Source organism: Myotis myotis, unplaced genomic scaffold (assembly GCF_014108235.1).
Source record: "Myotis myotis isolate mMyoMyo1 unplaced genomic scaffold, mMyoMyo1.p scaffold_m19_p_7, whole genome shotgun sequence".
In the NCBI taxonomy this organism is placed as follows: Eukaryota; Metazoa; Chordata; class Mammalia; order Chiroptera; family Vespertilionidae; genus Myotis; species Myotis myotis.
The window spans coordinates 65,152,873-65,179,611 of record NW_023416379.1 but is presented as its reverse complement, the minus strand read 5'-3'; the positions used below and the strand labels follow the sequence as shown (position 1 = coordinate 65,179,611).

The window sequence follows — 26,739 nt, the reverse complement described above, 5'->3', positions numbered from 1 at the left end:
TAATAGTAACTATATTTTGTTTGCTTTTGTTGATCCTGTAGCAATTCTACACATAGTCAAAATTTGGAACTTTCCCAAATTTGGCAATTACTTCTTACTGGCCCATTTTTATAACACTTAAAATGTGAAGCAATAAAAATAAGAATTTTCTAGAAAATATAAAGAGGTACAATGAAGTGAACAGTCTCCTTTGCTCTTCTTTTAATCAATATCATCATGCGCCTTTCTGCCCTTTGTTTTTAACTCCACTTTGGAATTATTGTATTAATTGTAAATTTTATTGTTTTCCTGTATGGTTTTAAAGGAAATTTATAGACTTACCCTAATGATGCTTTAATATTTTTGTAGAAAAGGGATTAATTTAGATTATGAATAATATTTTGCTTATAATTAGTGTATAAATACAAATTTAATGTCTACTTAATTGATATAAAATACTCAGTGTTTCATAACCACCTCCTTTACTACAGAAGGTCCTCCAATAATATTATTTTTTACAATGTTGTTTCCTCATAACATTGATGAGATGCTATAGGAACTTAACTCTTGTTTATTTCAATTAGCCTATGGTAAGTTTGGTTGTTCTGTTGTTTCACTTAAAGTTGTAGAACCTATCGATGACGTTAAGTGAGGACTTACTGCACATGGTGTGGTTTCAGACATGCTCATCACATCTTTGTCAGTTAAGAGGCAACTAATGAGGAAGCACAGCACCTGTCCCCATCTGGGTCTAGGCAGCAGAAAATAAATGTCACTGTGCATGGAAGTCATGGCGCTGGGACATTGCCCTTAGATGTAATCTTTTGATATGTCCATGTATAACCCATGAGGACTTCTGAGAGACCTTATTTATGACATAAAGAGATTGTGATACATTGAGTAGAACATAGCCTTATTAAGAAATTGAAGATACATTCCACAAATCCTCTGTTTTGATAAAGGCTTATGCGATGCATTGTTCATCTTGTTTAACATCTTAGAAGTGGGAATTCTGTGGTATTGATTATAAAACAATATGTAGATACTAGAGACGCAGTGCACGAAATGCATGCAAGGGACTTGGCCCTCAAAGCCGCTATGGCTTGCCTTGGCCTTCACAGCCCTGGCTTTGTCTGGAAGGTCATCCAGAAGGATGTCTGGAAGGTTGTTCGGCTGTCCTGTCTAATTAGCATATTATGCTTTTATTATTATAGGTCATGCCTGCCTAACTACTTTTGTGAATCTAATTAATTTTATGATCTGAGGGAATGAATTAAGCTTTAACAATCTTAAACATTTCTTGCAAATATCTCTGTCATAGTTTTCCCCAGACGTATTAATTCATTGGAGTTTCCTCACTTAGAAAAAGAAGCAGTTTTTAACAGTTTATCTGCAACATTTTCTATGTTAAGGAATATATTATCTTTTCTCCCTCTTTTTCTTATTTTCACTTTAGCTTTTGTCAAATTTTATGGCTGCAGTTATAATTTTCACCCTAACTGTCTGAATGTTTCAGTTGTACATTTTCTCCTTTCTGCCAAACAAAGCTTCTTCTTTTACTCATTGTTTCTCATGTAATGTACCTAGGATTTATTCATCGTTATGTGATATGTTTGAGTAATTGTTGACTGAATTTGTATTTGTGAAAATGAGGGCCTAGAGCAGTGATGGCGAACCTATGACACGCGTGTCAGAGGTGACACGCGAACTCATTTTTTTGGTTGATTTTTCTTTGTTAAATGGCATTTAAATATATAAAATAAATATCAAAAGTATACGTCTTTGTTTTACTATGGTTGCAAATATCAAAAAATTTCTATATGTGACACAGCACCAGAGTTAAGTTAGGGTTTTTCAAAATGCTGACACGCCGAGCTCAAAAGGTTCGCCGTCACTGGCCTAGAGTTTGGTAATCAGGTTTTGTGAGGCAGAGTATTGTTTCTGAAATACAAAAGAAAATGAAAGTGCATCCAAAGGAAATTGGCTGAGGCAGCAAGATGAACTCACCACAAAGCAGCAGAGGTACTGGGGATACTTGAAGAGAAGGCTTATGGGGCTGTAGGCACCTATCTCAGCTCTGTGTCTGCTGGTGTCTCTGTTATTATGTATTATTTCTATTATCATCACTGTCCTCATTATTACATTCATTTTAAATGTCACCAAGAGGAGAGCAGATATATAGATTTATTTTAAGTGGTCATACGTCTTGTAATTTATCAGTGGATATGTTTCTAAATGACTGTTGCAAAAAAAGCTCTCCTTGTGGAAACTATATCAGAGTTGTCACATATGAATAAACCCATCCCCAGATTTGATTTAGTAAATATGTATGCGGAAAATTATATTTAATAGCATAAAATAAACTGGAGGTTAGTCTACTACTAATAAACTAGAGAAAATACACAGCTTGATCTTTTTTGTGCCTTTTATTATTTATCTTCCCACAGGAATATATTTTAATATTGCCTTTAATAATGTATGATTTTTGAGAAACCAGATACCTTCTAAACCCTTTGAGACACTGAAGTTTATGTACATAAATATTAATTGTATAGCTCCTTATAATATTTTTCTAATCAATCAACTCCTCTTTTAGAACATTTTAGTAACATATTTTAAATGAAACTGCAGGGTTAGTCATATAAAATGTGATGGATACATGGTTAAAGGAAACTCAGAATCTTAGGATTCGAATGGCAAGAAAAAGGTTGCCCAGAGGCACCTTAATTTCATAGACTTTGACTGGTACAAGGATCTTTTACACAAGAAATTTATAAGGATAAATATGAAGATGACCTTTCTTTCCCTTAAAAGATATTTTAGTTTGATGAAGATAAATTATTTCCAAATGGCATAGAAATTTTATATTGTTCTCTCTTCTTCAAATAGGTTATGTGGGTATGCAATTTATGTCGAAAGCAACAAGAAATCTTAACCAAATCTGGGGCCTGGTTCTTTGGAAGTGGCCCTCAGCAGCCCAGTCAGGATGGAACCCTAAGTGATACAGCTACAGGTGCTGGTTCCGAGGTTCCCAGAGAAAAGAAAGCCCGGCTCCAGGAGCGATCACGGTCTCAGACTCCCCTAAGCACCGCAGCTGCCTCCTCCCAGGACACCGCTCCTCCCAGTGCACAACCAGACAGGAGCAAGGGGGCTGAGCCCTCCCAGCAAGCCATGGGGCCAGAACAGAAGCAGGCTGCATCCAGGTCTAGAAGTGAACCTCCAAGAGAGAGGTAATAGTTCATTAACCCTGTAGGCAGAAGGCAAGGTCTTGTATTGACAAAAAACCCATTTTCAAGAATGTAACGGTTCTTAAGAAAAGATGTTTGGAAGCTGTGCTTCTTGGGCCCCACGTGGAAGGTAACAACAGGCCTGAAGTGCTTTGTTTATCTGTAGAATGTATCATGCCTTCGGAGACCTTTGTTGAGAAGCTTTGTGGTCATATTGTGCACAGATATAATCCAGTCACCAAGTTGGGTACTGACTTCCAACCTTGAATTCAGCAAAGCTTTTACATCATTTCTTCACTTATCACATTAGTCCTTGACTGAATGTGAGCTCTGAGAGAATATGATGGGGTCACCTGACCCAGGGCAGGGTGGGTGGGTACCTTAGCTGGCCTTCTTTGAAAACATTTCTTTTATGCTGAGCTCTGAAAACTGACTAGGAATTAACCAGGTGAAGAGTGGGATTGGTGTTCCAGGTATATGCAAGGGCATGTGGCCTAAAGGAACAAGACAATAGAGGGGCAAATGCGCTTTTGATTTTTCAAATCACTCACTGATTTTATAAATACTTAAGAAAACAGCAAGGACATTGAGAGTGTAGAAGAAAAAGAGAGACAGGTAACAACTTTAGGGAGAGAAGCAAGACTGAAAGAATGGCAGTGTTCTAAATGATTGAAGAATCCTTGATCATATCTTATGCACTCATCAGGAGCTAGTGGAAATGGAACAATTAAAGGTAGAGGTGAGAAAGACAATCCGTAAGCAAAGAATCAGAGAGACTGGAGAACTCCTTCCATTTTCATAATACTCTATCCATTCATAGACCATTTTCACAGATGGTATCTCCTTTAAGCCTCATATGAACCCTGCAAGGTAAGCATTCTTTATCAGTATTTCAGGAAAAGTAAATTAACACAATATAAACTTCTAACCAGATCAACTATGCCTTAATGAGCTACTAAATGTTTGCAATGCAATCATAATGCTCATATGAAAACTATATTTTATAATGATTAATATGTATTCTATTAGTCCCCTTTCAACGTCACCCTTGTGGACCAATGTAATCTGAAACAGAATTTTGCCTTCCTATGCCATATAAAACCCTTTACCCTTTCTTTTCACCATCACCAGCCCTTCCTCAAATTAACCCATATCTTAGCAATTACTATTTTGGTAACCCACAATAGAAATCACCCTACTTTTTTTTCATCTTGTTTTTTTTTTTTTCTTGATTTTTGTTTATTACTTCTGCTTTTGGGCTTCTAGTCAAAGGATGTTCCCTCTGAAAAGTCCTCTCTATGGACCTCAGGATTCCAAAATCAGTCTTAGTTTGTCTCCATTTTAATTGCATAGTAGATCATATGGTGTCAGAATGCTTTGCCAAGGCACCTCCTTTTTGTAACTTCTGGAATAGTTGCTGGAACTTTCCAAAATCAGGTGTACACCAGTGTGCAGAGAAGGGCTGAATGGAGCAATTGAATGATACATCTACAACATTCAAGATTGGCAAACCCTTTTCCTTTCCTTTTATCTTGCCAGTGCCTTCAACAGGATAGAAAAGTAGAAGAAAAACTGTTTTATTCTTTTGCAGTGTTCTGAAATTAGGGAAAGGGAAAGAAAAAATGAATATTAATTTCAAATTTTCCAATATTTCTATTATTTTTGCCCACAGAAAGTAAAATAAAGATTAAGGGTCAGCCATTCTTTTCCTAACCAACTTTTTAAAAAGGTGTTTGGGTACACATATCTCATTAAAATTACTTTTGTTCTACTATTGAATAAATGCTATTAGATTTGATTTCTGAAATGGACATACTTGTATGTCCATTCTTTAAATGTTTCAATTACAGTAAGAGATTGTCACTATCTATTGTCCAAATATATATCACGTATATAGTTTTGAATTGGTTTATATTCTTTTGCTCCAATATTATTAGCTGTATTAGTTTCACCTAAAATATTTTTAGTCTTTGATTCACAAGCAGTGGTTGGCATACAACTTATTCATTTATTGAATTAAGTTATTGATGGCATTTATTGATCTAGTTAATTTATAGAGAATTTGAAATGTGCAAATAATTTCTGAAGTCCCTGAGCATATTGTGATGCAAATGGGACTTATTTACTAGTAGAAAGCTAGTCAGATATACAGGTTTAAGATGGTTCCTTATCATGTCGCTTTTAATTAGACATCGAATTATAAGTAATTATTTGAAAGGCTTTAAATCTGGAATACGAAGGTCTGGTCTTCACTTTAGGTTTTACACCCTGCTCTCCTTCTTGACGTTCCTTTGTATATCACAGGAAGAAGACGCCTGGGCTCCCTGAACAGAATGGCAAAGGAGCCCCAAAGAGCGAGCGGAAACGCGTGCCAAAGACCTCAGTGCCACCGGGCGAGGGGGCCTTGGAAGACCGGGAGCGGAAAGAAAGGCGGGAAAGCCGGAGGCTGGAGAAAGGCCGGTCCCAGGACTTCTCCGACCTGCCGGGAAAGCGAGAGGAGGGCAAAGCGGCGGTCGATGAGAAGCAGAGGAGCGAGGAGTACCAGACCCGGTACCGCAGCGACCCGAACCTGGCGCGGTACCCCGTGAAAGCGCCGCTGGAGGAGCAGCAGATGCGCATGCACGCCCGGGTGTCCCGCGCCAGGCACGAGCGGCGCCACAGCGACGTGGCGCTCCCGCACACCGAGGCGGGCGCCGCGCCCCCCGAGAGCAAGGCGGCCAAGCGCGCCCCCGCCGGCCCCAGGGCCGGGCCGCCCGACGCGCCGCGGACCTACCCGGCCGAGAGGACTGCGGACGCCCGGGCGCCCGGCGCCAAGCCGCTAACGAACCCCAGCCCGCCGGCGCCCAGGCATGGGCCGGCCCCCGCACCAGCCCTGGAGCCCAAAGCCCAGGAGCCCCTCAGGAAGCAGAGCCGCCTGGACCCCAGCTCGGCCGTGCTTATCCGCAAGGCCAAGCGCGAGAAGGTGGAGACGATGCTGCGGAACGACTCGCTGAGCTCCGACCAGTCCGAGTCGGTGCGGCCGTCCCCGCCCAAGCCGCACCGGCCCAAGAGGGGCGGCAAGAAGCGGCAGATGTCGGTGAGCAGCTCGGAGGAGGAGGGCGTGTCCACGCCGGAGTACACCAGCTGCGAGGACGTGGAGCTGGAGAGCGAGAGCGTCAGCGAGAAAGGTCAGGGGCGGGGCGGCGCGCGGGACGTGATCCGAGGCGTGAGCGTGTGCGGGGCGAGGGTGGGGGGTGGAGCAGAGGTGCCTGTGGGCTGAGCTGGGGGTGTACCTCTGCCGGGTTTAGCAGTGTGGCTTCTCATGGACCCTGTGATGACTGTAGTCATCACTGCTGTCTGGTATGATGGAAAGTTGCTGAAAGTTGAGATCACAAGGGAAAAACATTTGTTTGTAATTAGATGAGATGGCTGTTAACTAACTTACGGTAATAACCATTTCTCAGTATAGGTATGTCAGCCCCTTATGCGGTATGCCTTAAACTTATACAGAGCTATAGGTCAATTATATCTCAATGGAAGTGGAGAAAAATATCTCAAAGTGGAAGGGGAAAAGGTATGGCTTGGGAAGCTCACAGTTTCTATTTCAGTGAATAGAAAGTTTTAGTTTTTTGTTGTTGTTTGTTTTTGATGAGATTTTAAAACAACCAGAAGCTCCAAATTTGGGTTATAAGAGCTCTTAATGATTTTGGTGCCTGTCATTCTGTGAACTTCAGTAATGTCTTGTGTTTTTAGGTTATTATTTTGGGGTAGATTTATTTGGGAAAAATTGCTTCTTTTCTAGAAAACCAAAACTGTGCCTGATAAATGGAAGGGTACCTTTAAAAAGAAAGACTTCAGTGGGGTAGTATTTTTCAAGTTTCAAAAGAAATTTCTTCACAAAGGTTGTATCATGGAAATGTTATATATTGTGCTTCGGATTTACAGTAACTTTGGAATACGAAGTTCGTGTTACCTATTACATTGCAGAAGATTTTGGAACATTGAGTGATAGGCTGCCTTTTTTCTGTCTAAACCAGCGGTTCTCAACCTGTGGGTCGCGACCCTTTGGGGGTCGCATAAGACCATCGGAAAACACATATATAATTACATATTGTTTTTGTGATTAATCACTATGCTTTAATTATGTTCAATTTGTAACAATGAAATTGGGGGTCACCACAACATGAGGAACTGTATTAAAGGGTCATGGCATTAGGAAGGTTGAGAGCCACTGGCTAAACCTTCACTCTACAATACCATAGCTGCATGTAGCTATTTTAATTAAAATTAAATAGACATAAAAATAATTAACTTACCCACTTGCACTAGCCACATTGCAAGTGTTCAAGAACGGTCATCAGAGAAAGTTTCTTTATTTTTAAAATATTTAATGTTGTATTACAGATGTCCCTCTTTTTCACCCCTATTAATCCCCTCCACTCCTCAGCTCCCGCCCCACCTCCATCTTCATGGCACTATTGTCCGTGCCCTTGGGTTATGCAAATATGCATATAAGTTATTTTGTTAAACTCTTCCCACCCTCACTCCTACTTAGATAACACTGGTTTAGAAAATACGTCAATTGATCATTAAAAATGTGTGCTTGTTTTGAATATTCACTCCCATTTAAACTGGCCACAGTCCTGAATTTAATAATGGGGGTCATCATTCTCATTGTAGTGTTGGGGGTCCTTGTATGTGTTTTATTTAATTTATATTTTGGGATGACTATTTACATAGTTTTTGACTTGCTTTATAATTGCTATATTATGTACTAAATATTATAATTTGATAAAAGTATCACTTTTCTTCCTCAACTTCTCTATCTCTAAACTACATGGAAGTGTTCTCTCTCTCTCTCTCTCTCTCTCTCTCTCTCTCTCTCTATATATATATATATATATATATGTATATATATGTGTGTGTGTGTGTGTGTGTGTGTGTATATATATATATATATACATTTTAACAGCTGATAGCTCAATTTTGAAAATGAATTGTATTTTACTTACTAAACACTGCCTTTATAATTATTCAAAGTATGTGTATACATTTTTGGGGATACCCAATATATACTGTATATATACATATATAGTGTGTGCATATGTATGTATAAACACATACATAGATATAATTAAATATGTACAAAATAGAGGTTAGGTAACTTGTGCAGGTTAACAGGGTGCTGAAGATTATTATGGCTGGTTCACAAGATAGTGTTAAGTAAACAATGCTGGGATTTAGTATTAAAGGCATTAATATGCTACATTGATTAAAAAAGTCATCCTTCTGAATGGTAAGTCATTTGAATGGTAAGTCATTATGCCTATGTTTAAGCATATTGTCTGTGGACTTTTGAAAAGTCAGATGCGAGTAGACCCTTGCTGCCTTTTGTGCCTTAATATTCTTGTAATCACATATTTTTCCCCCTGAAGTGATTAAAGTAAGTGTTAAGTAATGGATGTCTCAATTGGTGAGCAGGATATAAATATATGTGTGTATAATACTTTCCCATTTCTTAAAGACAGGACTGTATACTAGCTCTTACCAAACATGTGTAATGAATCACGACGACTATGGAATGAGACAGTGTTGAATCTCAATATTATTTCCAATAACAACATATTATGGGAGAAAACATGACTGGTGGCATGGGTAATTGGAGGGATGGAGCTGGTATAATGTGAGGAACTTACTGCCTCTACACTCTCCTCCTTGGGTATAATCATTCTGGGAACTTGGATGACCACTCGGGATATATACACCTCTGAAGTTGGGCTTAAATCTCTTCATTGGAGAATGCAGGGACATTACATGTACCATTATCTGATATAGATGCCTCCTTTTCTCTTAACTTATAATTAATATTCTTAATTAATGTATTGAGTTTTCTCCAAAGTAGATGTCCTATTCTAGCATTTTAACCGATTCCAAACCAACATTTACAAAATGAAACATTAGCTAAAAGGAATGTATTTTTATCAATATGTAATATCTATTAATGACTTTATTACCAAATTCCACCATTATAATAATATCTAGCACCCTTGACTCTGCATAAGTTACTTAACCTCCATAAATCTGATAAAATTGTGAGTGGTTTAAATTAGATGATGCATATAAAATAGGATGCAATAGTATTCTTCCTGTATTGATTTTGCCTGTGGCTCCTATACCATAGACATCTAATACCACAATGAGTCTGAGATAATCACCAATACATATACTATACAAAGAAAACATTAAAAATGTTTTTGTATTTTGTAGGCTCCAATGTGATGAGAAGGGGAAGAATGATTTGGGAAGAGATTTCTTAGGAAAAGAGTAGATGCTATCTTGTGAGTTTCAGGGTCATGGGAAGAGTATTACCATGGAATAAAACTTAAAGAGCAGTTGGAGAGAGAAATTAAAGTAACATTTTTATTATATCCCATGCATTTTCTTGTACACTTCATCAGTCACACATATAAATTAAACATTTAACACAATGTCTCCCTCTCTTAGTATGTTCAGATTGCTATAACAAAATGCCATAGACTGGGTAGCTTATAAACAACAGAAATTTACTTTTCACCATTCTGCAGGCTGGTAATTCCAAGATCAGTGTGCCAGTATGGTCAGGTTCTGTTGAAGGACCTCTTCTTGGTTCATAATTGGAACCTCCATGATATGTCCTCACATGGTGGAAGGGGCTGGGAAGCTCTGTGAGGTCTCTTTTCTAAGAGTGTTAATCTCATTTATGAAGGCTCCACCCTCAAATCCAAGGCCCCCACCTTTAATATCATCATCTTTAGGGGTTAGGATTTCAACCTATGGATTTGGGGGGGAGGAAGACAAACATTCAGATTATAGCACTGTTATAAGTTAACTACTTAATATATATATATTATTCTTGTAATTTATATTATCATGCTGAGGTGGTTTGTAAATTTATTAGCAAATATGTATTTAGCACTTTTGGTAGATAAACTGAGGTTTAAAAAAAGGATATGCACTATGCTGTCTAGAGTTTACATTGTGTTGAGAGAAATAAACAATAAAGAATAATTACATAATGAAATACATTTTAAGGGGGGATGGGGACATCTGTAATAGTGTTAAATAGACACTTCAAAGGGACATTTCTTCAGGATACATTGATATAATTTTGCTATATGTCCAATCATTAAATAAAAAGATATGCTGATCAAATGATAGCATATCTGAAAGATAGCCCAACCTTTATACTGAATATAATCTTTTACATATACTGTAATTCAACTCATACACACACACACACACACACATACAACACCCACACAGAGATTGTAAGTGAGATCTATCTAATGCAGTGGTTCTCAACCTTCCTAATGCCGTGACCCTTTAATACAGTTCCTCATGTTGTGGTGACTCCCAATTTCATTGTTACAAATTGAACATAATTAAAGCATAGTGATTAATCACAAAAACAATATGTAATTATATATGTGTTTCCCAAAGGGGTCGGGACCCACAGGTTGAGAACCGCTGATCTACTGGGTTTATACAAAAATTGAGGTCAACTGCCATATGTTTTCAACATGAATGCTATTCATATTACTTTTGCTAACTGGAAAAAAAATGAGCATCTCGTCTCATAGTTTATAAATAATAACTTAGATAAATTTTTGTATACAGAAGAAAAACAGTGAATTTAATCTTGCTTATGAGTTAGAAGTTGAATTTTTAAGATATTTTTTATTGACTTCAGAGAGGAAGGGAGAGGGAGAGATAGAAACATCAATGAAGAGAGACAATCATTGATCATCTGCCTCCTGCATGCCCCCTGCTGGGGATCAAGCCCACAACCGGGCATATGCCCTGTCTGGGAATCAACCCATGACCTCCTGGTTCATAGATTGATGCTCAACCTTGAACCACACCATTGGGGCAAGATAGAGGTTGAATTTTAAGTGAAATTTGTAATATAATTCATTTGGAGAAAGTCTAGTGAAGATTTGTGCCCCTAAGGAGTTGGGTAATTAGGCCTAAGAATAAAGAAGAGACAAGTTAGTGCCAATGTGGATGAGAGAAAGAAATTCTGCCAGTTATGAGAAGAAACATAGAAGCATTGCTGCTTGAGCAGATGAGTAAGTCCCTTAAAATTGCAAGGAACTTAAAGTATAAACCCTCAGACAAAACAAGTTGGAAGAAGAGTCTGGTGTTGGATTATAGGACATCCTTCATTTTCAATCCTCTTCTTCTTACTGACTTGGTGTAAACAGAGAAAATACAATACAAGTTATATGACTGAACTTTGAAAGAACTCCATGAGTGTCTTCTTAGGTCCACTTATAGAGCAAGGGCTAATTGGTTTGTTTGTAGCTGTTACTATTAGGCAGTGCTCAGTAGTCCTTTTAGGAGCATGTGATCTGGATTACTGGTAAGAAATGATACTCTCAAGGTTATAAAAAAAATGAGTGGCTGAAAGTGAGTAATAACAGGTGTGAATTCTCCTCTTAAAGACAGAGACAGTCTCATGTGATTCAGTTTGGGTACCTGACAAGGTAAACATTAGGAAGTCAGGAATAAGAGTTGGGAACTCTTGCAACAACCACATTGCAAGGGGAATTTGTTCATGTAACGCTTTGTATTCTTCTTTGTCATTAAACTCAAAGTAGTGGGGCTCCTGAAGTACAATCTTAAATTGAATGAACAACAAAGGCCACAAAATATGAACTGAAGCAGAATGAACTAAAAAAGATGTAAACAAGTAAACACATTGATGCTAGAAGAGAGAATTCAAGAGAAGCAGTGTGCTTTGAGAACAAACAGAACAAAATCCTAACTCTTGGTCCAGTTTGGTACATCCTGAGATGCCTACCCCCATTTTCAGGGCACCTTCCCCACTCAAATGCACAAATATTCTTTGTAAATTCTTTTGAATTATTAAGGTTAATAACCAAGATTAAAGGAAAAGCTTTGAGTACCCAAACCCATAGCACCGAAGTGCTTGGACAGAGATACCTGGACAAAATGCAAGACCACATGACTAGACTCAAGATCACAAGTGTGCCTGCTGGTAGAAGTTAATTCTCCTAACCAGGAAGTAAAATAACCTAATCTGAGACATTAAAATAAAAGCTAATATTAAGCCTCTAAACTCCCTTGGATCTAGAAGGCAACCATGAGACTGATCTATAAGGAAGCCTGTATAATACTTGGGATGCCCAGAGGATGAGTCCAGAGTTCAAAATTTCGAAACACAGGAATTTCAACACCCTTAAATATGCCAGGAAGAAAGGGAAAAAATATAAGCTTTTGGAAGTTAAAAAATAAACCTGATCAGATGCAAAATAGTAAGAGTTAATCTGCCTTTGCACCTAATCAGCAAGGGATTTTAGACTACTACTGATCAGTGCCTTCAAAGTTCAGAGCAAGCCCATTTTAAAACTGTGATTCTATGCTCATGTAACCATCAATCAATTCCAGGTTCTCAGAAAACCTACTTAGCTATCTATTTCTGAGAAAATTATTTAAAGATGTATGCACTCAAGAAAAAGAATGATAATCATGAAAATAAAGCATATGAGAAACAAGAAATAGTGGAGCTAACCTGGTATTACAAGGCCAAGAAAACCCTGAATGACATTATGTGCAGAAAGCAACTTGTCTGAATTAAAACTGAAGGTCATTTCTAAGAGGCTCCAAAAGAATATCTTTATATTAAGAAGAATGCCATAGATTGCAATAAATATCTAATGACTAAGTTATATGACATTATTGACCTGGTAAAGAAAGGCGGTCTCTTTTTTCACCACTAAAAAGGAACAATCAAACACTGAGGGGAGGTGGGGGGACTGGTAAGGAAAATCATTATTCAAATATGATGCAAAGAAAAATGTGATTTTATTAATTGATACAGCCTAGTGGACTGTTAATTTAGGCACATTTGCTTCTGAGTGAACAGGAACCCAGATAGTTCAGAAATTTAACGTCTTCACATTACTAGTTTTTTATTTGGCTCTGGAATATTTACATGTATTAATATTGTAAATACCACTTACTGGTTTTCAATTTTTAGAAAAACACCCTTCCCTATTGAACACATATTTGTTTATACAATTGAATATATTTTGTTCATGTCAAAATAAATGGAAACTGACTTATATGGGGGATGAAAGGATTGGGAGACAGGGAAGTAAGCACATGAATATTCTCATCTAAAATGTTTAAGAGTTAAAATATCTTCAAATTTTAAGACAATAAATAGAGGATCAAGTACATTTAAATTTAGAACTATAAACAGAGAAATATAATTCGTGTTTGAAAGCAAAGGATGTAAATAAAGTGATCTGAAGTTTCTTCTTTAATTAGTTTTTAACCTTAGATAATATCTTAAAATTAGAAACCAATGGATAACAACCCAAATAAACCAGTCAACATATAAGGTAAATTTTTTACAAATTAAAGTGCTCTCCATGAGAAGAACTAAAAAAATAAATATTTACAAATAAGGTTGGGAAGTGGGGACATGAGGGGAAATGAGTTGTTGGCACTACATCTCAAGCCCTTATTTATTTTTGTTTTCATCATGTGCATACATTAATTTGATATCTATTAAAATCAGAAAACAAAAAATCGCTATTAACATCCCCTTTATTAAGTTACAAGTAACCAGTTTGAATGTCTTTTGGGGCCTTTCACAACTGTCATTTTAGCTGCAGACACTCAAAACAGCATGGTTCCATATAGAACTGTAACAGGATTGGCTTCTCTTTTACCTCTTATGCATTAATCTTTCATTGATTCCTGCTATATGGTAGGGTTGGGAATACACTGACTTAAACATAGTCCTGCCCTTAGTAGCTCTCTCATAAGAGCCCACACAATTTTTTTGTTCTCCTTTTATATACTTCTGCCCTGTCCCATTTCACATAGACGCTGGTGAACAGAATTACAGAACTCTACCTCCCGTTCTTAACCTCTAATTAAATGATTTCTCTAGTTTCTTTCTTAATTTTCTCTCTTAATTTATGAGGAGGAAAGAGATTGCTGGACCGGTAGTTGGTAAGGTTGACATTTATGACAAATACCCAACAGTTCTACCTGGCTTGATTTTCTTTGCTATTATAAAAAAACAGAGGTGAGAATATACATAAAAGAGAAGAGAGATTGTTTTGTATTGCTGAGGGAAAGCTAAGTTTAATTATCACTTTCAAGGCATGGCTTAGGGTTTTAGATGCCTTAGTGGGAGTCGGAGAACTACTTTGTACAGTAGATATGGAATGGACATTAGTTATTTTAATCATATGTGCAATTTAAATCTTAAGGAGAGATTGAGAAGACACATATAACTGTGTGTGTGTGTGTGTGTGTGTGTGTGTGTGTGTGTGTGTGATCTGTACTACTATACTAATTCCTAATTTCTAAGAATATGCATTAAGAAAATTTTGGATATCATTATGTTGAGAAGCTGACTTTTTCAGGGTTACAATTTCTGCCTAATATATAAACGACTCAAAAATATTGATTCTAAAACAGGAGTTATGTCTAAAATATAGTTCTATAAAAAGAAGAGAAATTAAGTATGTAAATCTAACATGATTATATCCAATAATATTTCTCCTAAATTAATCCATAGCTAGAAATATTAGTCATTAAGTTACATCTGACATAAATTCCTATTTTTGGATCAGGAGAAACTAAATTAAAATCTGGGCTGCCTTTTCAAAAATAATCATGTGACTTTATATGTAATATATGCTTACAATTTTAATATAGAATGGTTTAGAGGATGTATAACTAAAGGTCATTTTAAGGGGAAACAGTTATGCTTCAAAGTGCATTTAGAAAAATATTTAATATTGAAGATTTCAATGCCACCTATTTTATCTCAGTAAGTTGTTCTTCAGTATCCTTTTAAAATGCAGAATCATACTGCAGTGTTTTTGACCCATTTTATCCTGTGAATGAAAAGGTTGTTCTTACTTTTGGTTCAATTTAACAGAATAACAGAAACTTAGACCTTGAAGAGACTTCAGAAGCAAACAAAAAAAATCTCTCCTTTCACACAGGATAGAACAGAGAAGAGACATTATGGGTGTTAATTTCTGCCTGATTCTCTGCCCCTGAAGTCATTTTCTCTTTGCAGCTGGTAGAGGTTGCGACACGTTCTGTCCCCTGCTGCCACCAGACCCTCTGAGGACTAGTGTTTAGTCAGTCCTGCTACTTGTTCTGTCTGCAGTCTAGGCCCAGTCCTAACAATCTGGCTTCTAATAGGGTCCTCAGACCAGGCCCCAGTGGCTGTGAGATCTATGTCCCTGGATCCTTATGACTTAAGTCCAGTTCTGTCACCCAAGTCCCTTTTTCAACTAAAACGTTGCCTTGCCCTCACCAGTCTCTGTGCAATAATTAGAACCTGGATCCCTACATAACGACTCCCCGAATACCAACTGCAATGTTAGAAATCCAGGTATACTTTCTATATCATTCTTCTTCGTATACTTTGGGGCATCTCTGATTCTTACTGCTGTTCTGGATTTAAAAGCTATTGCCTTGAGCTATCTTCTTTGAGTGTCTTGTTCTACCTATTGAGCTGAACTTCTTCAGTTGGGTTTTTTAAAAGCACTTGATCCATGCCAAAGGGCAAATCCAATTTCGATTCTAGTTAACTCTTCCGAACCTGGTGCGTACAAGATGAGAACAGTGTTCTAGGGCTACCATGACAAGATACCCCAGATTGGGTGGACTAAACAACAGAAATTTATTTTCTCATAGTTCTGGAGGCTAGAACTCCAACATCAAGATGTTGGCAGGGTTGGTTTTCTCTGGGTGCCGTAAGGTAAGGATATGTTCCAGCCCACACCTTGGCTTGTAGATGTTCATCTTCCCCCTGAGTCTTCATATTGCCTTTCCTCTGTTTATGTTCAGATTTCTTCCTCTGATAAGGAGAGCGGCCATATTACATCAGGGGCCATCCTAATGGCCTCGTTTTGATTTAATTAATCCTTTAGAGATCCTCTCTCCAAATATGGTCACATTAGGAAGTACTTGGAGTGAAAACTTCAACATATCAGTTTGGGAGGGGGGCACATTCTGTTCACATCAATAATGTTCATAGAAGGAAAAAGAACAAGGTTTCTATGTGTTTGCATACACACATGATAAATACTAATGTTTGGCATTTGTCTCCATGGTTTTTCATCTATGAAAATCGTTAAGATCATCAAGAATATTATTGAGTAGTTTCTTTTTGAAGAGGATTGATATACAAAATCGTGATAACATAGGTAACTTAGTCACAGCCAGAGACTGAGCACATTGGGCATGTTTCTTAACCTCTGTAAGCTTCAAGTTCCATTGTTTTAGGATCTGGAATAATAATTTCTATATCCCATGGATTAATTGTGAAAATTAAATGGGATGATGTGCTATGTCTCTGTGTATCTCGTACCTGATACACAGTAAGTGCTCAATATAGATATATTTATTTCTATAGTATTAAATAGGATGTACAGATGATACATGTTACAACATGTTACAACACATAGGGGGAAAGCTGGAATGCAAGGTTTCATATGAGAGCTGGGGTAGAATTTGGGCAGAAAGACTCAGTGTGGCAGTCTGGTTAAAGAGACTGGCACGAACAATGAGATATGCTGGAGATACACAATGTTCTGGGAACACTAAGCTTATGGAACCTGTGAATGAAAAGGAGCCCAGGACTTACTGATGAAGGCAGTTTTTTATCTCAGTTCTTTCAATAACTGGATTACCATGGGCAATAGAATAATAGGGATGGGTTATATCAGTGATCCTCATCCTTGGATTTTCTTTAGAATTCTCTGGGGAACTTTCAAAAATTACATGTAGCACCAAATGGGATTCTGATTTAATCAATGTATAGTCAAGGTTAGGAGCTACAGAGCTTGATAGTCTCCCAGGACTTTTCAAATCCCAGCCCTGACCCTTTGTAAATTATGAAGTGTTGCTTCTTCCATGAGTATTTTTTATTTTGCATAATCATCTGAGCTTCCCATAAAAATGTTGCTCATTTATCTGGGGGAATTCTTGACAGGGAAAATCATCCAAAATGATTCAACTTATGATCCAAATGACTCAACTTTTCTTTTGAGGACAGACTAAAGAGTTATATATATCCAGGTATATTTTAGAATTTCATCCCAGATACTTTGAATTAATTTTCGGTCTGACTGACAGGAGTGAATTTGGCAGATGACTGTGGTTCTTGGGGAGCCCCAAATGAGGGAGGGATTGAGGAACAGAAGAATGACTTTACAAATAAATGCCTGGAACAGAAAGGGAAATTATGCCTACATTGAAGCAATCAATGGGACAGTAATTCTCAGCATCTAGAGTATTACACAAATGTAACTAATTATTACTGTCCTAACATTTGGTCATTCCAGTTGGGTTAGTGGTAAAAGTCTTACAGATTAGGTCATTTCATAGAAAATTAAATCGAAAACTGCAACAAGTCCTTTAGTCCCCATAGTGTAGCTCCAGTTTATAATATTCACAGATTCACCTTCTCTCAACACTTTGCTCTTCTTAACTAATTAGTACGTAAATCCTGCCCTTCCTGCATACTACATACTTTTCCATCTCAATTATTTAACATTTGCTGTTTCACCCCTTTAAATGTTCTCCTATCTCCAGCCATGGTTTAAAACTAATACCAAATTTTGCCTCCTCCCCCATTGTTTTCCTGGATCTATATAATTCTCTTTTATTATTAAACTTATTGGGGTGACAGTGGTCAACATGTACATAGAGGTTTCAGGTGTGGATTTCTATGTTATAAGATCTGTATATTGTACCGTGTGCCCACCACCCAAAGTCAAATCTTCTCCTGCCACCATATAGTAAGACCCTCTTCTTTCCCCCACCCCCTTACTTGTGACAACCACCACAGTCTTGTTTGTGTTCATGAGTTTTAGTTTTATATCCCATGCATAAGTGAAATAATGATTCTTAGCTTTTTCTGACTGTCTCATTTCACTTAGCATAATAGTATCAAGGTCCATCCATGTTTTTGTAAATGGTGCTTTCATCCTTTCATTCCATTGTACCACATCTTTATCCACTCCTCTGTCACAGGACACTTTGGTTTGTTTGCATGTTTATGTCTTTTTTTTTCTGAAGGAAATTGATGGTGAGTTTAATTGGAGACATGGTCCTGCATTTATATCCTGTTTTATACTTAATAAAGTGAGAATTTACAGTTATATACCTACAAATATAGTTCTTAGATTAATTTGTACACCGTTGGGAGTTTGTTTGTTTTTAAATTGTAGAACTAATTACAAAAAAGAAATAATAAATTATATATTTAAGTATAGAGAAAAGATCTATCCAAAAGTACGGTTGAAGATAATTAAATTTGAGAAAGGGAAATTTTTTCTCTCTTCTAAATTTTGGTACATCAGTGAATAGATTGGATGATAGGAAATGATTGACTTTGTTTCTTTTGTGATTACAGCTTACAGAAATTCTATTCTCAGAATTCTGTTTCTTTGATTATTTTCAGTAATTTGACATTAATTAATTCTTCGAACTATAAAAAGGAAACCACAATATTACTACCACTAGATAATTGTGTGTATTTTAATGAAAGAAAAATTTTAATTACCCACAGAAGAAAATATAGTGTGATATAGAATGAAAAATTGCCATTACATTTAAAAAAGAAATAAAGCAACATCAATAACATCAACAATAACAGTGAAAACAAAAAATAATTTTGGGAGAACTGAGAGATGAGGGATCAGAAAGGAAACAGCTGGACATGTAATTGGTATAATCTTCCCAAACTCTAAATTAGGTTTCAGGGCTGTAGAGAACTGCTTCTTTGGATAACCATGAGTTTGTTAGGTTAGAGAATAAAACCTTTGGGAAACCATGAAGTAAATTAAGAATCATCATTGAAGACCTTATATTTTTCAATGAGTATTGGAGTTGGGGTAGTGATTGGAATTACTTAAACTCAATCCAGATGTTTGGAATTGAAACCACATGAGAAATTGTTTGTAGCCTTGATGAGTATGTTGTCAGATTTATGAATAACCAGAATCCTTACTTCTAACTTACTGATCTGTGTTTAGTCCATGAAACATGATTCCATCTCAAAGAGTATCTTGGCATAATAAACACTTATGATTGATGGAGGCAAATATTTATTATTATAATAGTGTTTATAACATAAAAATTTGAAGCCAGCTTAATTTTTTTTATTATAAGACAGTGATTAAAGGAATACCACATGGCCATAAATTTCTGTATTCTTATATTTATGGCATAAAAAATCTGTTTGTGATAGTTGAGAGAGATCTCCAAGTGCCCGAAATAAAATGAAAAAACCAGAGCCCTAAGTATAAGTGATACTTCAGTAATGTGTTGGGTTGAATCGAGACTTGTAATGTGTGTGGGGGTGTGTTGTTAAACAATCAGGGCCATGAGAGGCAGTTTTGCCCTTGTGAGAGGCAGGTTATAGGAACTGATGTCTGTGTATAAGGCTATGACTCTTACGGTGCTTTATCATTGTAATAAACTGATATTCTGAGGTCAAGACATGACAGAGCAAAGCTAGTCTCATGAAGGACCTCATTCTCTTGTATCCTGTGCATTTTACTTGGTGTAGATTCATTTACCACAGTCATGAACCAGTAACACTGTGTTGTACCTAATATTAAATAAAATTTAGTTCCCAAACTTAGGATGTTAGGATCTAAAACAAGATTAGCTTTGACCTTTTATTAGATTCTCATTCAAATTTCATTCCACCACTGACTAGATATGTCACATATCATATCTAAGCCTGTTCCCTCGTCTGTAATATGGGTATAATAATGGCATTTGAACTTCAAGGCAGAGACCTGGTGTAGCTCTTTCTTCTTTTACTTTAATGCTTCGTATATTCAATTTTCATAATTTTTGGCAGAAGAAATTATGAATGCATGAATGCAGGGATCAGTGAAACTCCCAAGAAATAAAAGACTAAAGTCATTGTATAACTCTCCTTTTAAGAGCCAAAAAGGGAAATAAAAAACAATGAAGAGATCTATGTGGATTGGGTTCAGTCCATGAGAGCGTCTCAGAAGAGGTGCATTGACCCTGGACTTATGTTTCTGCCATAAGCATTCACAAATAGCGTATTCTACTACTGGCTGTAAATATTAAGAGTGTTGATTTCACTAAGAAGATATAGGATTTACACACATAGAGACCGAAAGACAATATGTTTATCTTCTTCTGTCCAGAGTTCTCCCATTCATTCTTAAGTGCCAATGCATCAATATGATATGGCATGGCTCACAAAGCAGATAAATCTGGTAATACAGTAGCAGTGTGTTATTTCCACCTGAACAGTCTTTAGTCTGTAGCCCCATAGAGAATCCGATGCTTTATTTACATCCCGTCAGGAGTTTAAAATGTAGACATCGTCATTACTTGAAACTACTCAGTGTGTTTGTTTATGTGGAGTGTACCTTGTTTTCTAAAATATGACTGTGAGCAGCAGACGAAATTACATAGATGAGTCAGCTATAGATGAGTAGAGAAATTTTTCTACCTTTTAAAAATTGATTTCAGAGAGGAAGGTAGAGGGAGGGAGAGATAGAAACATCAGTGGTAAGGGAGTATCATTGATCAGCTGCCTCCTGCACACACCACACTGGGATAGAATATGCAGTCCAGGATGTGCCCTGACTGGGAATTGAACCATTACCTCCTGGTTCATAGGTCGACGCTCAATCACTAAGCCACGCCAATGATTTTTTCTGCTTTTGAAAGTTCTTGGATAGAATTGGAAAACAATATATGCATTCACTGTACAGTATTTCAGTGCTCTTTCCTTAATAGGCTGATATTATATGGAACCTAGAAATTCAATACAGTATTGATCATTACTTCAAAGTGCACTTGTAAGAGATTTGTGATTTAAAATCAGACTTTTTTGCATCAATTACTAGGACTATGAAGAAATAAAACTAATTTCCAGGCTATTGTATGTGATTAAAATTCCAACATTAACACTATTGGCATTTGGTTGTAATAAGTTTCATCTCTACTTTCTGGCTGTCATATTAGTACTGGAATTTAATTTGAAAATAATAGTTTGGTGAAGTGGAAGCCTTAGATTGGCAAATTAGGAATTTAGTTTCCAGGACATGACAATCTTGGTATATACTCCATGACCATTTCTATAAATGGTTGATTCTCTTTTTTGGAGGGAGAGGGTGAATCCTCACCAGAGGATATATTTTTCCATTGATTTTTAGAGAGAGTGGAAGGGAGGAAAAGGAAAGAGAGAAAGAGAAAGAATCCTCAGTGTGAGAGAGACCCATCTATTGGTTTGCCTCCTGCAACCCAGGTACAAGCCCTTGACTGGGAATTTAATCTGGACCCTTTGGTCTGAGGGCTGAAGCTCTAACCAAGGAGCGAACCGGCTGGGGCATGGTTTATTCTCTGTAAGGCTACCTGTCTTGGCCCCTTCTCAGATTTGTTTTGAGGACTATGATTATGCTTTGGGAAGTGTGGAATATATGCACATACATTATTTGTTTTACTATTTACTATATCCTCTGTATTAAAATCCAAAAAAAAGTAATGATTACCTGCAGAATAATATGCTTAAGTTAAAATTGCGTGTACCTGTTTGTTTTAATCAAAAGAGAGTATGCTAGAGGAAATATATAATTCCTTTTCATTTAAAATTTAAAAGCAAGGTATAGCTCTTCATAGTCTGGCAATGTTTTACTACTGTAGGAAAAAATTCTAGAGCCAAATATATATTTGTCTTTGCTAGTAAAATATAGCAATAGGAAGAGGGAATCTTCCTTTAAAGGTTTCTGTATAAAGAATATAGAATATTTACAAACATAGCCTAAATTTCAAATTTTTTCTTCAGGAAGAAACAAAACATTTTGTCTTCACAAATGAAAGACATAATAGTAAGAAACTCTCATTTAATTGATTTTAATAGTACTGAACAAAAGCAGAAAAGTTATGTCTTAAGAAATCATCCTATTGGCTAATGGCCATTCTGTTGTCATAACAATCCTTTATTTAGCCCTCTCCACAAATAAGCTCACAGCAGGAGAAAGGACACCGGTTAGAGTAATTTGGGGGATACATACACAAAAGGAATGGCTAGGAGCACAGTGTCATCTGGCAGGGAGCTTATTTCCTGAACCCTGTGGATCTAGTGAAAACCCAACAGAGATGCCAATATGCTTCTCCTCTGTAAATGCTACCAGTCTCCACACCACCAGGCCCAGCGCGGCTTGTGTAAGGTGTTTTATCCAAGCAATCCTTTGCATAACTGCCCAGCGCCTGCAATGACCTGAGTCAGTCATGCAAAGAGACTTTCTTATGCTTACACCAACATTTTCTTTCCGTGTTCATTTTCTGCTGCTCCTAACCCACGGGTTATGACTGTTGTGATGGTGGAGGCAGCACTTTGCAATCTTTTTAGTTAAGATCTAGAGTTTGTTTGAAAGCAAGGCTGAAAAATCCACAGACTGGATTTCTCCACAAGATCTCTGTCATGGGTGCAGCTGGGATACCTGTCTCTTCAGGAGGGTGGGGAGAAGTGAGGTCTATTGATTCCGAAGAGGAAACAATCCAGGCCCGACGAGCAGGTGCTGGTAAGCAACAGACAGTGAGTTTGGGGCATGAGAATCCTACTTGATTATTTTTTTCCAGTTGGACACAAATCTATATTTAACACTCCCTCTGTATCTATTTTTCCAGGGCAAATGTTCCCATTCTGTGTGTGTCAGGTGTGGAGTGATTTTGTCCCATTTTCTCAACAAAGTTCCCGGCTACCTACTTTATCTGCAGTCTTTTTCCCTGAGAGATATTATTAGATTTGCCATAAGATTATAAGATTTTATGATGTATTTTCTTGTGTAATAGCCCAGTAACAAAAGATTTAAAGATTAGAATGTTTGTGTTCTCTGAAAATAAGGAAAAACAGTAGCAAGTGGCTGAATTGTGCATGAGTTTCATTTATAGTCAATGTATGAGAGAGATATGAGTGACAAATTGGAATCATCATTAGTGGAAAATCAGTCCCAAAATAGGAAGTTTGTATCGCTTTTTCAAAATAATGGATCCTGGGTTCTTGGGAAAGAGCTGAAACCTTTTACAAACAGGCCTTGGTTTAGACCATAATACCTCAAGGTCAAATGATATACGTGAAGCAAGCTCCAAATTGCAATGGATGTTAGGTTTTACATGTTCTCTCCCAAGGGAAATCAGTCTGCTGGTCTTTGAAGTGACTGTGAAATCACGGCTGAATGGGAGGCTGTGAAATATATAACCCCAAGGAGAGATCCATGTGACTCAAAATGGACAGGATGCTAGGAATGTTTTAAATAAGTAAATATTGTTAATATACACTTATGAATTAATAGATGAAATAGAAGGATTTTTCCCCCTGCTTGATCTGTGGACAGTGACCTCAGTGAATGGCACTTATTACTATGCATGGGATCTCAAGAGTATTTGGGACCCAGAAATGAATGATAGGATATGTTAAAGTAAGATTAACATTAGCTCCTTCTAATATGGAATCTCTGTTTTGATTTTATAATTATGAAATGTGTATACCATTTCAGAGACCTTATTTGGTTTATTAAATGCCTTCTGTTAGAAATATAGTTTGTTACCATTTGACAAGTTGCCTCATATGCAGGCATTTTAGAGAACTCAAGATAAATATACCAAATTAACATAAATTCATGAGATGAAATTGGGGATACATATTATATTAATAGCATACTAAATGATCTTATAATTTGAAATAAGACCTTTTCAGGTGATAAAGGAGAAAAGAGAAATAGGGGGGGAAAAGTCATACAAAAAGGAGATATCTCCAAATCAGGCACAATGTTAGCCACCCACAACGTACTAAAATGTTTTAATTCAGTTGTCACAGCCTCCATAGGCTTATAAGATCCATAGATTCTTAAATTTCAATCAAATTAAATTGCAGGGCACCCGTTTGGGGAAATTGGTTGTTGAAAGTTTTGACTCTCCTTTCATCATTACTCTTCAGTACTCTTGCTGGGCCAGCAGTTCTGTCTGTAGACCATGGCATTAGTATGTCTTATGCCAGAGCCATAGTCATAAAGAAACTTAACTTCAGCAAGTATAAGACTTCAGCCCCGTAAAGTGGCCTGGAGAACCCTCATTGGCTCCAAATATGCAAAGTCAGGGTAGAAGATCGTAAGCCCCTTCTGCATCATTATAGTTTTTTTACACCAAGTCACTATCACTTTAACAAAAACTGGCACAACTTTGCATAATCTACCAAAATAATGACAGTAGCTCCTACTTACCATGGTGTAGTGAAAAGCTCCTACGTGGGCTTTTAAATCAAAGTCAAGTCCAAATCCCATGTCTGCTACTTATAATCCATGTGACCTTGAGCCCTATCTGTAACATGGGGCAAGTAATACTGATTTTGTTATATGCTTGTGAGAAATAAATGAGTTAAATAAAATTAACACAGCACAATATTTGGCACATAACAGTGATTCAGTTAATATTTATTTCCCTTTCTATATCCCTTTCTATATCTGCGTCAACAATTTGGCCAATTTTGACTCAAGATACTTTAAAGTATACTTGCAAGTTTGGGGAAAAGAAAACATAAAGATTCCAAATAGAGAGAAAAACTTGCTCTGGAGAGGGAAAAATTATTCAATTTGTGGCTATTTTGCAGTGGATTCGGTGATGATGAGATGATCCATGTTTCAGTATTTTTTCCTTGCCAGATAGTTATTTTTATAAGTATATATGACTTAGGTAAACATAGAGCATTTAGTTTAAATAAATGAAAGATTGTTTTTTATTCTGGCTATTATTATTTGGTCATCTCATTTTCTAAAGCAAACTAATAGCAGTTTGCCTCTACTTTTTAATAACATTCCCCAGTGGATTAGAGAAGTATATCATTGTTCATTGTTGTTTCTGGAAACAGGATTATATAAAGATGAAATTGGGGGAATGATATAATTTAAAAATCAACTAATTTTGTTGTTGCTGTTGTTCTGTGTAATTCATGATATGGAGTAAATAAAGTAAATGTAGTGACTTAATGAGAGGGTAATGATTCTATATTGCAGTGAAAAAAATATTAGAATATGAATTATGACTCTACAATCATCAAAAGACCTGCATCTTTAAAAATATTGGAAATATGACCATCCCTGTCCCCCCCCCAACTCCGTAGCCAAACCTATTTGAGTTTGTCCTTTGGCCCTCTGGCGATGAGCTACTAATAGCAGGAGGCTGGCCATCCCGGAAGAGCCTGAACAAGCACTTTCGTCCTTGTTCCCAACAGTCACTCCTCTACTCTTAGTCGAAGCTTCCTGGTGCAGTTGTTGTCATTGGGCTAAGATCTCTCAGATAGGGAAGCTGCAGAGGAAATGATCTCTTACACGGGGCTTGACAGCATCATTGCCAGTGATTGATAATGGGACCAAATCATTCCAGGTGAGTTTTCTGTGGGCCACAAGCCAGCAGGGGTCTGCTTGACTTTGTCATCTTAGCCCACGGGTATCTCAGTGCATCGTCACTGGGGAGGAAATAAGAGGAACTCTTCAAGCCTCTGCCTGAGTCTTTTCTCCTGTGCTAGCTTTAAGGGACCCCAGCGTTTTGTGTGTCTCTGCCTATAGGAAGGTGCCTTGTGTCAGGAAATGGTTAATTATGGACCCGCCAGAGCTTTGGTGTTTGCTACAGTGGGAACCTCTTAGGACAGCACAGAGCATATAGATTAGTGCGGTAATCAATGAGCATCTGTACACTGCAGAGATCCGTTTTGATGACAGCAGCACTTACGGCCTTGTTTAGTGTCACTGTTGTATAATGTTGGATACTGCAGGCTTTTTTTGTTTGTTTGTTTTGATTTAGAGTGTAAGGACTACAGGATTTTTATTTTTGTTTTTAAAATTATTTTGCATTTTGGTGAATTTCTAAGAGTGTTGTGGATTTGCTGCCATTGCTAGCTAGAATTTAGTGATTTGATGCCACTAGCATTTATTTAACCACTCTGATGCTGCTGTTATGTTTGCTGGCTTCTGCAGTTCCTACTACTTCATACGTTGCTCCCAGGAACAGGTAAACTAAGCCATAATATTAACCTTATGCATAAATTAAAAATTAATGCAATATATTGTTTAATTATCCAAAGAGTAAGATATTAAAATGCTTCAGTGGATTCTATCAGTAGAGAATGAGAACTATTTTACTTTGAACATGGAAATTACACAAATATAATATCATTTTAGAATACATGGTGATCTTCTAGTTGCATTACATGAAGTTATTATTATGTTTCATGTCTTAAATGAATATCTGGAGCGTACATTCGTCTATAACTTAGTATTTAAGCCTTACTTTGATGTATGTATATTACACAGTTAATTCAGAAATACATATTTTCCTTTTGTGATTGATCAAAGAAAGTTGTTTTCCCTGTTTAGTGATGTCATTAATATTAGAAGCTTCCTAGCTTAGTCTTCTTAAAAATCTAAAGATATCGGTTTATATGTAGATTGTTGTT

The 26,739-nt window shown here is 37.0% G+C and overlaps 1 protein-coding gene across 25 annotated transcripts in view; it reads left to right on the top strand.

The window, feature by feature from the left end:
• The window catches only part of RIMS1 (regulating synaptic membrane exocytosis 1), a 412,050-nt gene that overhangs the window by 225,659 nt on the left and 159,652 nt on the right, over window positions 1-26,739 (top strand). For all 25 annotated transcript variants that reach the window (XM_036317896.1, XM_036317895.1, XM_036317870.1 and 22 more), the window contains 2 exons: window positions 2,869-3,209; window positions 5,511-6,373. In XM_036317896.1, coding sequence (XP_036173789.1) covers window positions 2,869-3,209; window positions 5,511-6,373 — 1,204 coding nt within the window. The remainder of the gene's footprint in view (window positions 1-2,868; window positions 3,210-5,510; window positions 6,374-26,739) is intronic.